We start from the raw sequence: 18,842 nt of genomic DNA, 5'->3' as shown, positions 1-18,842 counted from the left end.
AAGCCGCTATGACGAAGACGCCGGCTCGCTCCGAGTGAAGGTTTGTCGTAGCTTTTCCCGTTCGGAGGTCATATGTTACTCAATCTCTTGCCATCAAAAGTTAGTTCAAGTCACTGCAAAGTGGCAAGGGGGGTTTAAAAAAAATAAAAGATGGAGTTTTTTTTTTTTTTTTTTTTTTTTAAGTACCGAAACTCAATCTCTCCACATATTGAGAAATCAGCCGCATTTCCGCGTTAATAACAAAAAGACTGTTAAGAGTGGGCATATTATCTTTATATATTCGTAAAGAATATTTAAAGATGCGTATTTTGATATGCTTTGTGAAGTATTATGAAAGATGGTTTATTTGCAAAAAGATTCTGATCATGTCTCTAAAACGCGTTTTTATGCCATGTTTGATTTTTTTGTTTGCATAAAAATATTTTCTAGATATTTTTAATGCTTTGTGTATGTGTTGTATATCTTTTGTAAAACGTATGAAAAAAGGTTTTGGTGACGCGAAAACTTTAATGAGAAAATGACGACTGTGCAAAGTAGCATAGTGAAATCTTCTCAATTTCCACGCCTCGAGCTTCTCCATTTTATATCTCAGCGAAAAAAAAAAAAATTGTTACGGCGTTCATATATAGCTGAATGTTCCTCCCAAGAACATGACTTTCATGTATATATTTTTAACAAAAATATCTAAATTATGACCCGGACCATCACTGCATGAACTGACGTGGAATCACCCTACTGCAAAACTCGAGACATTATTTACCAGGAGCCGACTTTCTTATCAACGGATGCGATAATGAGATGCAGCTGACTCGCTCCGCCCTGCGTTTCTTAAACAGCCATTGACTGTAACTAGTGGGGAGAAATTAGAAGAACAACAGCGAAAATGTTCACCCGTGTAAGCCATCCTTGGAGGGTTCGAAGAAATTGAAAACGTACTTACCCAATGCGAGGAATCTGTAAGATAGAGTATTATATTGTCGAAGATTTCCGTGAAGCAACAGTAACGGGGTACAAGGGGACACACCGTAAACCTCTCCAACCAACATTCATTCTCAAAACTGGCGTTGGAAATTATCATATCCACGAGGCACGGAAAAGTAAAATAATGGAAACCGACACAAAAGTGGAGTTTTCTGTCGTCTCGTCCATTTTTATTTCTTCGCGTCTCGGGGATTATGATGTTTTCGAACCAGCTCGCTTGCATACCTTCGCATACGGTGTGGCGAGTCCTCTGCTAATCTGAAGGGAGATTAGCTCACGTGACCTCATGTAACCAATGGGGACGTGTGACCCCAGACAGCCACCAGTCGTATGAGCGTTGTGACGAATTGCACTCTCATAAGGGAACGAAATGACTGAGCATACATATTTTGTCCGGTGTTCGAGCAAAGCTGCACAGTGCAGATTATTTTGCTTGTCGAACATTTCTCGGCTCACGTCACACGTTTCTGTCTAGACAACGTTCATTCTGATCGCAAACCATCTACACCTAAGCGCAGTTTCGTGAAAGCTTGCACTCGTTGGTTGAGGCAAGCGCCTTCTTTCGTTTGCCGCTCAGCATACTCAGTACGACTATATCCCGACTATCACGTTAAATACCAGAGCTTTGGCGTGCTAACTGACCACAGTGGCATGAACCCGCTTTCGCTTTCCAGAATACCATGAGTCAGCAACTCTGCAGCGCGCGTTTTCTTATTGTAAGGTTTTGCAATCCTAACAGGAACGCAACCCGATCCGCACGTTTTCACGCTCGGGTGATAGCAGGCCCGTTGGGCTCAATTCGTTCGCGGTGCTGTGAAGCCCGTCGAGACTACTGAACCTCTTGCACCATCCAACAAATGTGTTTCGCGATTGGTCTGAATTAAAAAAAGAGTATTTACATGTATGTACCCATGAATTATGCAAATATGACACCTTGGACCTTCAAGGGTGCTGGCAGTCTTATTATCTACCGTCTACCTGTGTTTGCAGTCTTATTATCTGGCGTAGGTGTAGGACAAACAGAAACCCAGGGAATCTTTTCTTTTGATGGTATACCTTTTTTTACGCGGGCGTCGCCATTTTGAATGACGGTCTTCCGGTATGCGGGAAAAAGTCGTTTTGCTCTTGCCATGCCACTGGAAACTATTCAAGTTTTAACCATTGCTCTCAGTCATTCTTGATTCGCCTCTTCTATATTTGTTTTTTCTTGTCCCAAGTTGTAAAGTTTTCCTTTATATTTTTTTTTTCATCCCGCATACGGGACGTGTGAACTACGTGACCGGAGACGACGGTAAACAAAAAAGAGAGGAAAAATAAAACAGTACTAAAAGTTGTGAATTTACTCGAGCAGAGGAGTCTCAGACACACCCGAGTGTTTTTGTAGGGGGCGACATAAATATAACTCATAAGCATAGAGAAGCCTCAAACCTGAATTTTAATTCTGCTGTGTTGGTGTCGTCTTCTGGAAAACCTCAAGCTCGCGTGAATTCACCAGATATTGACATTCACCAGATTGCTCGCACCCTCGTGTTTCTTTGTAATAAACAATATTTACAACGTGCACAACAACGACCGCGGAGCAAAGAGCCCCGTGTACAGTCTCTGAAGTCAGAGCCAGTGCAGCCAGCTGTTGCAGGGCAGCCGGGCGTCCTCCTCGACCGTGGTTTCGACCCGACGGAACGCATAGTTGCGGCCCCCGTTGTTGTCCCAGAAGAGGCGACCGTCCTCGGTCTCGTAGCGGAGCGCCATCTGCAGCGACCGTGGCGCCTCCACGAGCACGAGCGTGAAGGCGAACTCGTCCACGGCGCCGCCAGGGGCGCTGGCCACGTAGGAGGCCGCCCAGTCGACGTGAGAGGTCCAGTTGGTTGTGGTGTAGCGCACCGACACTTTCTTGTGGAAGGTGAGGTTGGCTACGCTCGCACGACAGTGCAGGGACTCCTCGCGCACCGAGACGGACTTCAGGCACACCTGCGGAGACCGCATCCGCCGTCGGGTTTATACGGCATATACACCGCACATTAGTTTACACCCATAGGGGCGCAGTTCAGTTTTCCCAAGGGCTAGCACCATAAGGGTGTCAGCCGACACCACTAACGGTCCTGGGCAGTACTCCTAAGGGTGTTGTGGAGCATTATGTTTCGTTTTTAAACACCCCTGAGGGTGCTTAGCAGCATCCTTCGAGGTGTACGAAAAAACCCCCAAAAAACAATGCTCCCAAAGAAAGCAATTCCCGAAGTCTCTGATACTCCTTCGGATGCAGCTCTGCACATATAGCTCACATGCAACAGGCGCAATGTATATACAGTTTTGGCATGCGCAGTAAGAACACACGGATGCCACGAAGTACACACAACAGAGAAACCACATCCTGTAACATGTTGAGTTTTTCTCGCCCGTAAACATAATGTAGTTAAAACAGCGCAAGACGGGACAGGCGTTGACTCGCAACTAAAGGTTTTATTACAGAAAACATCAAAATTAAACACACCAGGCAGCAATCTACACATGCGCCAACCTTTCTGACTCATCACATAGGGCACCGGTCACCCACGTGCCGCGTGCCCCCCCCCCCCCCCCCCCCCCTCCCCCTCATTGTCGAAGTAAAAAACAACATCTCTTTCACAGATAGCGTCATCGACGGATCGCTGATGCACTGCGCCCCGTTTCCGTTATGCAAAAAGGCCTCTCACTTCCCCCGTCAGCTTGTCTTTGTGCCTATCTACAAGCGTGGTGTCCTCGAAGGACAACTTAAACAAACAGGTCTTACAGTGCACCGCCAAATGCCCTCCGACCGTGGCTCTGAGCGAAAAGAACAATGGTGAGCTGACCTTTAGAAATGCATGTGGTGTGCCCCTTGGGGGTTCCTGGAAGTGTTGCAATTTTACCGAGGGTCGATGGTGGTCGGGTGGAAACATGAATACTATATGCAAAGGTCGGGTGTTTGTACTGGCTCGTGTGTTTCTCCTATATTGAGTGATATTTACTTGAGTAGAGTTGCCCGGGACATTGAAGGGTCATTGGTCCACCATGGTTAAAAAGGTGGTTCGCTATGTTGATGATTTTTTTAGTGTTCCTAGAGGGTTTTAACGGCACGGTGTCCTCAGTGGCTGACGTCTCGTCAATTGTTGAAGAATGTGGTGGGGGCATCAGGTTCACGTCCGAGGTCCTCAAGGGGGGGACCTCGGACGCTTCGGCGGCAGCCCAATATCTGCTGGGCGTACAGCCCTTGGCAAAAAAGGCCAGCTTAGGCTATAGGTCAGCCCACTCGAAGGTTATCAAAAGCAGCATTGCGATTTCGTACTTGGACGCGGCCCTAAACAGGTCCTGCGTCCACACAGTGCATGAGAACTTTCAGGCGCAGTGCGGTAGGCTAAGAGACGCTGCGTTTCCGCGTGCTTTGCTATGTGGTGCTGCCGGCACCCATGTTTAAAAGGTAGGAACCTCTGCCCCTAAGAAAGTGGTGGACAGGCGAAGGACTGTCGTCATCCCATACCTGCAGAAGGTTTCCCACAATTTAAAGAAAGTAGGAAGTCGGTACAACGTCCCTGTGGTGTTTTCCGTCCCCCAGAAGTTGAGTCAATAAGTTCGAGGGTAAGCACCGAGGCAGAAGGGCAGTCAAAGAGCAAGTGCACAAAAAAAAAAAACACGCAAATCCGTTTGTGAGCTGTGTGTCTGGAGTGGTATACAAGGTCCCCCTCTCGTGTGGTAAAGTGTCTATCGGACAGACGGGGAAGTGCTTAAATGATAGGCTCAGGGAGCACAACTATTCGCTGAGAGCCACAGTCGGAGGGCATTTGGCGGTGCACTGTAAGAGCTGTTTGTGCAAGCCGAGGAGACCGTGCTTGTAGATAGGCACAAAGACAAGGTGGCGAGGGAGGTGAAAGAGGCCTTTTACATAGCGGAAAGCGGGGCGCAGTGCATCAGCGAGCCGTTGGTGACGCTATCTGTGAAAGATGTTTTTGACTTCGACAATGAAGAAAAGGAGGGAGGGGGGGGGGTTAGCACGTGGCACGTGGATGACGGGTGCCCCACGTGATGAGGAAGAAAGGTTGGCGCATGTGCAGATTGCTGCATGATATGTTTACTTTTGATATTTTCTGTAAAAAAACCTTTAGTTGCGAGTCAGCGCCTGTCCCGTCCTGTCTGACCTCAAGTGTGCCCCCGAAAAATCTCAACTCCTCCTCGTACGCTCACGCAAGCGGGAACGAAAATCCATTCCTTAAACGTCGACGGCTGACATTCAACTTCACTTCGAGAACGGAGAACCCGTCCCCGTGGTGGAGCGCAGCCGCATACTGGGTCTTCATCTCCAGCACGACGGAGGAGCGACCCACACTATGTACCTTCTCCAACAATCTACGACGAAGATCATGCGTATGATGGGAAGGATCACAAATCGTAGGTATGGTCTTGAGGAAGCAGATCTCATCCGCATGACCCAAGCCCTTATCGTCAGCCGAATCACATACGCAGCACCCTACCTGAACCTGATGAAGAGGGACGAGGAGAGATTGGACGTCATCATCCGTAAGGCGTTCAAGATCACTCTCGGACTCCGCCTTTACGCATCCACCGATAAGTTACTCAACACGGGACTATACAACACATACCGCGAATTGGCCGAAGATCAACTTCGAAACCAAGCAGAGAGACTCGCGACCACATCAACAGGTCTGCACGTGCTACATTCTCTCGGAAACGTTGGCCGCGTTTCAACGCGGCCAACGTTTCAAATATCCACCACCTCATCGCTCACTAACCCGCGAGCACGCCACGACCTGGCGTCAGTTACAGATGGCAGCATTCAAACATTTGGCACTCCTGCATAAATTTTGCCCCAACAAATATCCTGACACTTGCCCACACTGCGGCAAGTACCCATCCCTCTATCACGTCACTTGGGTGTGTCTCGAACCCCTCGCTACCCGTTTCCTCTTCCCCTTCCTCCGAGACCTGGGAAGCTGCGCTGCTCAGCCCCTCCCCTGACGACCAGCAAATGCTGGTACAAAGGGCGAGGGCTGCGGCAGAGGGCACTGGAGCCCTGGACTAAGGGCCCCACCTAGACCAAAAGTCTCTTGCAATCAATAAAACTTTACTTTTCCTCCTGCTCCTTCTAGACTTTGTCGTTCTGCGCTGTTTTACCTACACCAACTTGCCCAGCTTTCAACTTTGGTTCTCGTCAGGATATCGCGTCAAAAATAATAATTTCTGGGCCGTGGACTGCATTTCTCAATCAAAAGCATTGGTAGAGACGAAAGAAGTCCACGCAGTTACTAACAAGACCTACGCTAAGCGGTTCGAAGCAATTATGTTGTCGCTTGCTTTCCCGCACTCCCAACGCTTTTACATTACATTTTGCACACCCTTACTACTATACCCTTAAAAGACATAAACGATATTTTAAGAGAAATATAGGGCCGTTAAAAGGTGTAGCAAATAGGTGGAAGTCGTCATGAACCTTCTTTGTCCCCTTCAGCAAGCAAATCTATTTATTGTGTTTGGTGTGTGGAATATACAAGGTTCCATACAAAACCACAGTCCAACGTGAAATCAACCCAGGCCAGCAGCCGCATGTTCGTCGCTTCGCAGAGAGAGCAAAGCGCGCACCATAATGTCCGAATGCCGGCGCATGCCCCCATATGACAACAAAATACCCAACAGGAGCAGTCGAAAAATGGTGGAAAGATATAGACGTACATACAAGTTACGTCAGCATAACTTCAAGCGGCGGATACTACTGCGTCAGCGAGCCGTGATCAGGGCGCCAGAGCGAGAAAGCTATCACGTGGCATTGCTCAATCGCCCTGACTGCATCGAGGCGGTGGGAGCGGCCGCTCCTTGCCATGCTATCCCAGAACGGAGTATAGGTCAACGGGCTGTTCACGAACAGGCTCGCGTTTGCCGACACTATACTTTGTTTCATCTTGTGTTGAACCGCAGCGGAAGACTATAGGGAAATGACACGTAGCCTCGGCAAGACAGTTTTACACATCGCAAAGTAGTGCTTCAAACACGTTGATAGCTAGTACAAAGCGCGTAGCCTTTTTCCTTAATGTAAGGTTCGTGTTTTGTACCACTGATACATAATTTATGCAAGCTCTCAGACGTGATAGTTAATATAGAAATATGTAGCATGTTTGGAGAAACTAGACTCCTGGTTGGCAACGCTGTCGTTACTGTCACGTTCCGCTATTTGGCGCTCATGGCACCATTGCCGATGCGACGTACTGCAAAGATTTGTGTTGAGAATAAAAGTTGTCGATGTAAAAGCTATTATGGTCAAGCTGCATCCGACTTAGATATTTATTGGAACGAATAACAAAGTGACCTTGCTGCCTGCTTAGAACGTCACCTGACAAACGTAACTGCGCTCTCACTTTCGTTCGGCGTAATGGCCACGGGATAGCAGGCCCGTCGGGCCCATCTCCGCCGGGGGCTTCTGTGTTCCTTTCGCCAACTTGCGTCCACACAAAAATTTTTGAAAAAAAAAAAAAAAAAAAAAAGAATCGCATTTGGAAGACAAGCGCGTCAAATTGTATTCAATGTATGCCAGAGATTTCGTTCTGAGCCTGCGAGCGAGCCTTGCAGAGCGATCGTCGAAAGAACGTCCAATGGTGAATTCCACTCGCCGTCTTTGCGCGCTCCGGGATCGCACTTTTTTTGGAGCGCGCGTCCGCCACCGTCGTTTGGGATCAACCCGGTTGTCTTTCGCTCGTCGTTTTGGAGCAGCGCCGACTCCGGATCCGACACACGAGCCCTAGCCTGCGAGTTCATGCAGGCGATACATTTTGCATGGCCGTTAGGTTGGAGTCGACGTTCTGTTGTCCAGGCCTGCCCAGTCCATTGCGAGACAGAAAAAAAAATTCTCTAACTTGCCGTGTTGCACAAATTGAAATGTTTCTGCGGGTCCTACTTCCGATCGAGGCCTCTGTGAGCATAATGTGCCATCCAACCGATCCAACTCACAAAATGCAAACTGCACAGCTGCGCGCCGACCTCGCGGTATACGTCAAGTGGTTCCAGCCAGGATCATCAAAGATATTTGCACTTGCGCAGTAAATCGAGAAAAATACATGAAGTCCCAATCTTCTCGAACACGGCAGACGAAAGCGTATCCATCCGCACCGCGTCCACGCCCGACTTCGAACCAGCACCATTTTAACTCGCGCACTGATACCCACGTTGGGTCATACACCCGAGGGGCCGGCTGACGTAACTGGCGCTTGATTGGCTGTGGAGGCCACTAGCCTTCCGCTGCGGTTCAACGCAAGATGAAATGAAGCATAAGCACACCCAATAAGAAGGGCCGACAGCAAGCCCGAATTCCGGGTAAACAGGGCCATTCCAGGCCCCGAGGAATCTTAACCCCCGGAAGCTAATGAAGAAGCAAGATTGTCACTCTGTGATCTTAGGGCAGAGGGACCCAAACTTCCCCGTGTGAAACGGGTGTTAGAGCCGGGCCACCGTATTTGCAACAGGAGTGAGGAACTGCGATATCCCATTTCGCGTCCTGAATTCACGCCCAAGCCAAGGAAGGGACACCTCAGTGTCATCGAGAACACAAGGCCCGCGCTCTACAGACTTGGAACTCCGACCACTCGTCGGAGTTTGGAAACATTTCTTTTTCCATTTTCAGGCCAAGCCATACAGGGGGGGACGGGGAGGGGCGAGCAGGGGTGTCCCCCACCAAAGGATGCGAGAGCTCCCGTTGCGGACGAGTTCGCCAGGGATGCACCCCCTTTAGGTTCACTAGTCCTGCGGCGGGCACAACGAGCAGGCCAAGTAACTATCTGCTCTCACCCCGAAGTCCAAGGCGCGCATGCCATAGGAGAGCCATAGGAGACAAGAGAGTCAAAGTGATAAAGAGTCTCTCTTACCAAAAGGGAAATTGAGAACTTCCCGCCTATGGGTGCGGGCACCGAGCCGGCGCACAGACGAGATTCGCGCGAGTTTAGGCCTCATGTGGATACGCCGTGCAGACAGCATCGCCACCGCAGCAGCGTGATGTCGGAGTCGCCTGTTCGTCCATACGTAGCAGTTAGAACGAGGCGACAACTTTCTACGAAATATCAAACGGATGCCGTTCCGCAGGGACAAAGTGCACCTTCCAAGCGCCATCTGGTGCTGACCGCTAACCTTGTTTTTCTGTACAAGTTCGGCGAGTTTCGAAGCGTCAGGCAGCTTGAAGTCAGCCACCAGGGCGCTGGTCTTGGCGAGTCGCGGGAGAACCTTGGTGGCCGATGGCGGCAGCAGCAGCGGCACCTGCTGGTGGTGCACGAGGCGTCGCACGTGCTCCAGTTCCAGGCCCAGGGCGTCGGCGAAGGTGACCAGGCGGCCCTTCCGGCGGAGGCCTCGGCTCACCCAGTCCCGGTTAGACCTCAGCTCTGCCGGGCTCCTGTGCCGCAGGATCGGCTTCTTGGGACTCGCACAAGCCGTGGACACGGTCGCCGATTCTGAGGTCAGAATATATCGATGAGCGAATACAATGTCCGCACGTCTGGCGCCAGCGCTAGCGGAACCCTGATGTTCCGCTAGAGATATTATAAATAAAATGTATCCACTTTTCGATTCGCTGTCTATAACTTTTTGCCCATTTTTTTGCACACTTTCTATAAAACTTAGTCTATAGAGAAAAGATAGAAACGCAAGGGAACAACATAGGAACAGCGTTTCTATCCCCCTTTTAAGGCCAATAAAACTGTGTTTTGCGAGAAAAAGATTCGGAACATTAATTTTAGGTTTGTCACAATATATTCATAGAGATATGCACTCACCACTTCCCGTATGCATATACGCAAACATCACAAATATACACGCCACACTCGCAACACTAGTGAATCAGTGGTGTTGACCGCTCTACCGCTATTAGCCCCGAGAAGTTCGCGTGGCGCCCCCTTACGGCAAACCGGGGTGACGTCACAGCGAGGAGAGAATTTTTCCCCGGCTGCCCCACTCGCCCTGTGGAGGCTGTGACGACGCCAGCTGTCGGCGCGCTCGTTTCTATTTAATTTCTTTTGGCGTGTTTTTTGTAGCAAGTGTAAACTTTTTTATGTGCCTTTATTGGGCTATGGCCTGTAGCTACCAGGCGAAACTTCAACCAACATTTTAAGCATGGTTGAGAGGGCAGGCAACACATGAATCGCAGCTGCTATATGAAAATAAAGAAATAGGAGCATCACTATAGATTTACATCACGCACAATAAATGCTGCTGATGGTCTGAGTGAATTGGCAGGTTATGTATACTATATTTTGTTTTGTATCTCCGTTTTTAAACAAGATCGCCGAAGCAGAAAAGCTGCATGCTGCTCGGGCAACATGCTAAATACAGTCTGGGCCATGGGGAGAGAATCACAAGTAAGACAGCCCAAGTGCAGGGGCAAAGTAAAAAAACAAAGAACATTTATTATATACATTGCTCGCATTTGACCTTTGCTGGATTCGGATAGTATTTCAATGGACTACACGGGGTATATCTGTGGACTTTTATATCAACCCTCAAGTAATGTATAACAAACGTAAGCGAAGGTGTCTAGCTCGTTATTAGTCGGTTAAGCCCTAAAATTGAGATTATATTTAAATCGAATTGTCCTGAAGCTAAAATAAGAGAACTTTTTCTCACGCAGACTGTTGCCCTTCACGGGTTCCACATTTTGTGCTACTAGTGCTGCAACTACCACTGGACAGACGTTCGAATGCTTCCTTTTACTCCTGTTTTCCTCTGTTGTCAGAGAGTCCAGCTGTAAGGAGTTTGGAGGCTGAGGAAGCTTTTGGAGACCTGCGGCAGTGCCTCTATCAATTGGAAATGACAATTCAGACTAAACGGTTTATTTTCCGAATACCCAAAACTGGAATAAAAATGTCAGGAAAAAGTATAAACATTCCAAATTACGGCACTATTGCTGTGCATATTTTGGGCAGTTCAAGACATACCATACAGGCAACTGCGGGCAATTCGGCCGTTTTTGCTGCTACCATACAAACTAATTTCCAGTAATTGTGCATCTTCTAAGAAATATGCCTGCATACGTGTATAAACTACAAAATTAATTTACGGAGAAGCTACATTTATCTAAAACAACCCTGTTCCATGAGCACTTCAAAGATAATCAGACACAGGGCCTTTAAAACATCTGCGAACCAGCGTATGCAGAGCGGCAGCGCAAAGTCGGAGTCCCGAGCTAATTTGCCGATCACCGAAAGGCCCATGATATAAATGCCAATCCAAATGCCTTGAAAGCGGGATGTAATATCGTCCTAAATCATGAACAAGCAAGGGACAGAATTCCAGCGTCTGAAACACTTGCGCCACCGCTCCAGCGATCGGGCGGGGAGGTTCATCGGCGGAATTGCCTCCGCCGATAGCTTTCGGGATTTGGAACCCAATTTTAAAGGTAAATGGGACAAGCAGGCTTATAAAATGTACGGAAGCACGTCAATATTGGCCTAACTCAACGTCTTGTACACCGGGTAAACGAAGTCCAGCTCCTCGAAGAGCTTGCGGCACACAACGCCAAACCAGGAAACCGGCGCTGGGAAGCGAGCCGATGCGAGATCGCGGAGCGGAGTCATCGCCCTGACGTCACGGTACGCCTCACCCAATCAGGGCGCGGCGACCGCAGCGACCTCTTGTGTTCGCTCTAGGGGCTAATAAACTATGCCCTACACTTGAAAAGCAACCATCTGAACCAAACTATCCCAAAAGATTAAAAAAAAAAAAAAAGATGACAAGGATGTTGTGTTTTTGTTTTTGTCAATAATGTATATGAAATGTAGTTTATAAGGGTTGGTGAACTGCAATCCCCAACTATAAAGCATTGCAAGAGGCGATACATACTTGATACAGTCGAAAAAAGCAGGCTCCGCAAGGAGCCTGCTTGGTGCACGATGTCGCTTCTCCGCACTACATCTTATTATTCTATCGAACCTAGTCTATACAAATTCTATAAAAATTCGGTAACAGGAAGTTTATTGAAACGTGCCGGTAGAAATTTTATAGTATTTCTAACGTTTGCATTCTATATAGACTTCGGTTGAAAGAAAATCTATTGAAAATTGTCGAAAAGACCCGACTGGACAGGAAGTTGGGAGTCTTTAAATGGATGGATATCTTTAGGCTGCCTGAAATATTTCTTGTAAAGGAACAGGCCGAAACTGATATGTAAACGAGAGCCGCACAGACATAGGGACAAAAGAGGGCGAAAAAGACGTGCACAAATTCATATTGTGCCGGTTACAATAAACGCGAAAATATATCACCTGGAATAATCGCTAGCTAGCGTGAAAAGGCTGCGTCGTACGAAGAAACTCCTAGAAGTCGTAACTGCATCGACCGTTTTGAATGCTGCACGCAACTGCTCGCAGGCACCGTTTTCGAGGGCAGTGTTAACTAGGGATGTCGCGAACCACCCCAAGTTCGATTTCAAAAGGTTTCGATATTTGCGAAGCGAACTGAGGTTCGATATCGAAAAATTTCGATATTTTCGTACCGACCGAGGTTCGAATTCGAAAAATTCGCAACTTTCGATCACAGTGCAGTTTCGATTTCGAAAATTTCGAAGCTTTCACGGTTTCTAAAATTTCGGATTCAAATATTTCGACTATTTTTTTACTTCAGGTTCGATAAATTCGAAGATATCGAAATTCTTTGGAAATAAAATTCGAAAACTTCGAACGCTTCGAATTTTTATAGACATGAAGGTCGAACAATTCGAACATTTCGAATTTCTCTCTGCATAAAGTTCGAAAAGTTCGAAGGTTTCGATTCTCTTTTAACGCTAAATTCGAAAAAAAAAAAGAAAAAAAACTTCGAGGATTTTGAATTTCTTTCTAGTCCAAGTTTTCAAAGTTCGAAGTCCAGTTTTCAAGTTCCTCCACAGTTTGTTTCAAATGACGTTTTCACGACTCACTTTTTACAAAATCAAGTTTAGAAAAGTTAGGGTGTGATACTGTAAAACCCTTTATTTTCGCGGCCCCTATTTTTCGCGAATCGGTCACAGATGACATAATCGCGACCACTAAATTTCGCGAATTCCAGACGCCTGCATTGAAAATCTTAAGGACCGAAATTTTCGCGCGCCCTTAAAATTCGCGAATTCTTCAATTCGTGAAATTCGCGAAAATTTAGGGCTCGCGAACAATAAGGGTTTTACAGTATCTAGATTCTGCGAAGTTGGTCACGCAATTCAATGAGGCGACGAGTGTCCCGGATGTGCTGGAATATTTGCCAGTGCAGAGTGACGTGTGACCATGGTTCAGTAATTGCGACCGCCAGCCCGGGGTGGAGAAGGGGGGGGGGGGGTCTTTAACCTGCATCACGCAGTAGTGATCACACGAACACACTGTTTTACGAGACTCATCCAGTTCGAAACGGCCAGGGGCGAGCAGTAGGTTGAGGCTCAGAAAAACCCTGAAGCGACCTGGCAAACTACCTCGCCACCCCTTGCACGCTGGTAGTAATCTGATCGAACGCCGCCCGGGTGACGCTGGCATATATTAAGTTAAGTTTTAATTGTCCTGGAGGTTTATTCTCTGGGACGGAGGAATCGCCTCGCAAAAAGCCGACACAACTCGAGGTTGAGGAGCGCTCTACCATCCATACAAGTGGCGACGGAAGAGGAAAAACGGGGGGTAAGAGGGTAGCGGGGGGGGGGGGGGGGGGGGGGGGGGGGGCTTCAGTTCTCTTTCCCCTTTCCAGATATTTCGGACTGTTAAAGAAATCAATTCGGGGAAAGAGGGCGTGGTCGAGCTTATTTTGATCTGAAATTATTTATGCATATGTATAGCTACTGTCGCTCTTCACAGCATAAAAGATTGCATAGATGGTCATTGTTAGAAACTCGTTGTCAGAAGGCACTACTCGTCACATGCTTAGTGGTTCGGAAGTTCAAAGCTGTCTTTTAGACCTAAATACCTTTGCCAATAGTAAAAAAAAAAAAAAAAAAAAGAATAATTGCGGGGATAAAAAGTTGGGGGAAAAAAGACTATCAAGAATTCGCCGGAAGTGTTGTATTCTTGCGTATTCAGAGGTTCAGAACTTCGAAACAAGTTTCTTTTACCAAAATGTGTACAGGCTAAAAGTAGAAACACGTCCCAGGATCGTGAAGCGAAAAAAAAAAAAAGTTTTCTTTCAATGACGTGCTGAACTTGAACACTATTAGAAATCTTCTCCCATGAGTTAATTTATTCCTTAACGTGAAAAAACAAAAAATATATTATTTTGTATTCTGCAGATGGCAATGACATGTACTGTCTGTGGTGTTAATTTAAATGCGATACCTCAAACAACTTAGATGAAAATAAATATCAACTTTAGGGCATAATTGCATGTAGATACATGTTTGGACATTCCTTCGAAACTCACGTTGAATAACAGTAATCACATCTTAAGACGGCACCCACCTAGGATATACATAGATCATTCTTAAAAAAATATAACATCTCTACCACAAATAGCTTCGGCTACAGCGCGCTTCAAATCTGGCACAAACGATAATCATCAAAAACCCGTCGTCCTTCCTCGCCCCTTCGGAAATTTATTTCTTTAAAACTAAGTATGCCACAACATTGAACCTAACGCCATTGTCTTTCATAAGGAACGCAGCACTGCGTGTAAAAGTTCGAGAAAAAAAACAAACAAAAAAAACTACGAATGTACCTCACTACTTGAAGTCAAATGAAACCGTCCGCTGGTCTTTCGAAGTTCGACGAACGTCGAACGTTTACCCTAAAAGTTCGAAGTTCGTCGAAATTCTGACTCTTCAGAATCGAAAGTTCGAAACTTTTCGAACTTTCTTGATAAATAAGTTCGAAAGTTCGAAATTCATCGACTTTTTTGGTCAGTCAAGTTCGGAAGTTAGCCAAACATCGAACTTTACAGCGCAATAAGTTCGAAAGTTTGAAAAAGATAGATTTTTTTAGCATAATAAGTTCGACGGTTCGAAAAGCGTCGAACTTCTTAGCTCAAGAAGGTCGAAAATTCGACCTTTGTCGAATTTTACGATGTAGACAATTCGAAAAATCAAAATCTTTCGAACTTTTCGAACCGCTTGATTCGATCATCGAAACTTCGATTCGAAAAAAGTTCGCGGCATCCCTAGTGTTAACAGCGTGATGAGAATGGGGTTAAGACTAACAACTTCATGTTCACCATCCTCGAACCGAAGAGCACTGATTGCTGTTTCAAGTGCACACTGTCAGAAGTATCTGCAGCTCCGACAGAACCCATAGCTATACGCAAATTTGACGAAAGCAGTTCAAATGGAGAAAAACGTTGTAATGGAGAAAAAACACAATCAAGCAAAACAGTTTCTTTGTATAGTTGTACGATTGTTGTGTGTAGTTTAGGCATGCATTCCAAATGAACAAGAGTAAGACCCAAATGAACTCAGACGTCGGATGCGCGCAGATGCATAAACAAACTTTTGCTCAAGCAACTGTCAAAAAAAAAAAAAAAAAAACGGCATGATAGGTTTTTAGTCGATATAACCTTAACTTTTTGCTACCGGTCGCCCGCGTTGATATGAAACGGTAATTTTGATAACTTTACATACGTACATATCCATGCATATATACACATATATAATAATAATTTAAAATTAAAATAATACAAGAAAACGTTTGTTGGCATACAAAATCAGCATTCGACATGAAACTGGGTCGAGGTCACAACTAAAATTTAGGCGAATCATCGACTTAGACGGAAACTTATGCGGACTAGCTTATATGCATTCCTTAATTTGGGATCCTTCGCTATAAAACATATAGAATCACCGCATTCACCCTTAGTCACTATTAATCGAGGCTTCTCTCTTGGTACGCTTCACTCTGAGGATATTTCTTTTTGTAAAATCTGAAACAACGAAAAAAAGGTCCGACTCGGTCTTTGTGGTTATCGATTGGCCGATTTCTTAGTACTCGCACAGTGCGCTCAATATGCAATTTCAACGCCCCAAATGAAAAGAAAAATTAAAAAAAAAAAAAATATATATATATAACCGAGAAATAGTTGAAATCCAAAACGTGAGAAGAACGCAGATGTCTCTGCGGTCCGCTGGACCCTTTTAAATCACCGGAAACTGAAAATAAATTCTGAAGTTACCTTGAGCAGTTTATTATGAGCAATATAGTTTTAAGGTAAATAAATCAAGTTTTATTGGACCACGTTAGGCTCAATAAATAATTTGCCACTTCGAAAGGTTACTGGCGCTCCTCTGGCCCTCGGAAACGGCATGTAAGAAAGCTACTACTATATTCATGCAAATTGTTCGCTATGGCAATAGTGAATTGAAGAAGCAACCGATTCCACTGTCGAAAACCCGTTGGCGCGGAATCTTGGCCAGCGAGAACTCGCCTGTCGTGGGAGGCGTCTCCGGCCGACCAGAACTGTCGCTTCCGCCGGCAGAGAAGTCGTACTCCTCATCCGGATCCTCAGGACGGAAGAACTCCCCGAGCAGGCGCATCTTCCTCTCCAAGTGCTGCTCCTGCAGTTCGGCGCACATCTGGCACGACGACAGGTTCCGCGGCAGGTAGCGGTAGATGCTGTCCGCATCTCGCCTGTTGAGCACGTTGGCCTGCTTCGGTTCCCTCGGAGGCTTCGAGACGGGGCATGTCAAGGGCCCCTGAGGATCCATGCCGGCTCTCTTTGACCCGCCGCGTTTCAGGAGACCGAGCGTGTTTTAAGGAACCGTCGATAACGCGGCTGTTTTGACCTAAGATATTCACCGTTTGCGGAGTGTACGCCAAGTGGATCCTTTGCTAACGCAACACGGAGTTGACCAGGAAGCGTTCTGAACTGCACCCGAGAGGATTATTCAAACCTTTGTCTGTATCGTCACCATGCCCCTTCTAACAAGCCATCTTCCAAAGATAACCCCGTGCTCCCATTAAGTAATCTAATATATTTCTCCGTCGTATAGCTGACCAAACTCGAGGATTTTAATAATAAGTAAATGTTAATTGCCACAGCAATCCCATTCATGCAATTCCATTGTTTTTGTAGGTTGAGGGAAATATTAATTTACAAACTGCAACTAACTTACCGTTATATCGCGTAAATACAAACGTATATGGGTAGCAATAATCGCCGGAGGCTAGAACAATGAAAGATATAACACATTGGGTAAATCTAAGACAGCTTTGTATTGCTTAGTTTAATCTGACATAGCCTATGGTTGGATAGACACAAACTTCCAGCTGTTCTTCCCTCTAAGTCCGCGGCGGCCCGAAGTCCATCACAAAACATGTCAAAACCGAATGACAACATAACTACGAATGAAAAGGTAAGCTGAATCAAAGGAGGGTATTCTAGCTTGACCTACAAACCAAAACCACTTGGTCAAAACAAATTTTCAGATCGCCGGACGCTGAAGGCTTTTCATGACGACGACGAAATTCCCGCATTCAGTGTTACATACAATTGAAGTTTGCTGCCTAGTTCGCTCAGCCTCACCGATTACAGCCGTATAAAAACCATCGCTTTCTTCCAAGAGAATTCCCAGAGATGTAAACAATGAAGCGGCGTTGCGTTTGAGGTCTTTTTCACTTCTGCTATCTCGACAACACACTTACGAAGACCTTCGGTGCATCTGTTTTTCTCCAGTCGCTATCGGAAGCAAAACATTTGCGCACATTACTTGCGGCTTCTGGAACGCTGATACGGGCCTCCCCGGTGCTGATTCAATCGTCCTTTCGCCCTTCACACGCGTTATTTTTGAAAGTCGCTTCCAAAAGGAAGACACTGACAGCAGACGACGAATCAGCTGCAACCTTCGTCTGACAGAAGCAACAGGAGTAGCAGTAGCAGTAGGAAAGTTGCCATTTTGAAGGTTGGTAAATGGCTAGCAGCAACGGCAAATGCGTGCCAGCAAACTTGCATGTAGGCGTTTTGTAGCGCCATCTGCTATGAGTTTTGAAAACTACATGCTTATGCGTTTATCATTCACTTCAAAGGAGGGCGCCACGTGTTCCAATGACGAACGAGTACGGAGCAGAGTAGCGCAATCCTTTGATCCGCGTGTTTCGCCGACAACATGGCCGACAGAGCAGCTCGGCGCGAGTCACGTGGTACTCGGGGTTTCAAGAGGCGGCCCGTTCTATGGGAGAATAAATGGAGATCGACTCAACACGGCTGATTAAAAAATAAATGCTTAGTTCACACTTTTCGAAACTAGTCTTTCGTGAAGTTGGTAAAGCACTAAAAACTTTGTCAAAGTTTTAATAATATTGGATGTCTGTGAAAATTGTGAGAGGGCAATTTCCAAGCAGACGATTGTTTTGCGCAGCGGAGATGGAACGTATCCTCGAAAGCTTTAAAATATTGTAAGGTCATCTGTTGATGCTGAAATATCCTTTAATAATTGTTACAAGACACGTTGTATGTAAGCACCGAACCACCAAACTCTACAGGAGCACAAACTTGCTGGTTTTATTTGTGCTCATCGGTGGATCGTAAGCTAGTGCAACGAGCCTGTTAGAGATACTTGTTATCATTGGTTGTGTAAAAAGTGTATAGTACCCTCAAATAAAAGTGTGCACTCCACAAAGTACTTGGCGTTTACATTTGAAAGGAGTGCACGGAAATGTCAAACCGGTCTGGCAGGGATTCAAAAGTAGTCGGCCCATAGGCGATGCAAACCGCCTTCTTAATAAAAAAATGCTTTTTAAGCTTAAAAAAAAGAAGCGCAAAAGCTACATTAGGGTGGTCTGTGCTGGTGAGTATGCGGCCAGGGGACATAATATGGGGGCTTGTCACGATGAGTAAAATGACAAACCAAAATGTGTTAATTAATTTTGTATATGTAAAAATAAAGTGTTAGTTTAATTAAAAACTTTCCGAGAGTAATCGAAAATCTGTAAATCACT

General features: G+C 46.2%; 1 protein-coding gene across 3 annotated transcripts; it reads right to left on the bottom strand.

Moving 5' to 3' along the window:
- Positions 1 to 2,494: 2,494 nt before the first annotated feature.
- LOC8043638 (protein phosphatase 1 regulatory subunit 3C) lies at positions 2,495 to 17,822 on the bottom strand. 3 transcript variants are annotated; one of them, XM_029967390.4, is made up of 4 exons: positions 17,610 to 17,822; positions 16,333 to 16,535; positions 9,118 to 9,434; positions 2,495 to 2,949 (listed from the first exon to the last, which is right to left on the bottom strand). In XM_029967390.4, coding segments are annotated over exons 1-4 (882 nt in total). In that variant the 5' UTR covers positions 17,612 to 17,822; the 3' UTR covers positions 2,495 to 2,589. The 3 variants fall into 3 exon arrangements, with proteins under 3 accessions (XP_029823250.2, XP_029823252.2, XP_002400304.3); XM_029967392.4 differs by having other exon boundaries at positions 17,615 to 17,821; XM_002400260.5 differs by having other exon boundaries at positions 16,333 to 17,822.
- Positions 17,823 to 18,842: the final 1,020 nt, after the last annotated feature.

This window comes from Ixodes scapularis, unplaced genomic scaffold (assembly GCF_016920785.2).
Source record: "Ixodes scapularis isolate PalLabHiFi unplaced genomic scaffold, ASM1692078v2 ptg000890l_1___fragment_3__unscaffolded, whole genome shotgun sequence".
In the NCBI taxonomy this organism is placed as follows: Eukaryota; Metazoa; Arthropoda; class Arachnida; order Ixodida; family Ixodidae; genus Ixodes; species Ixodes scapularis.
Note: the sequence above shows the minus strand (reverse complement) of the source record. Positions and strands in the feature narration are given on the sequence as shown.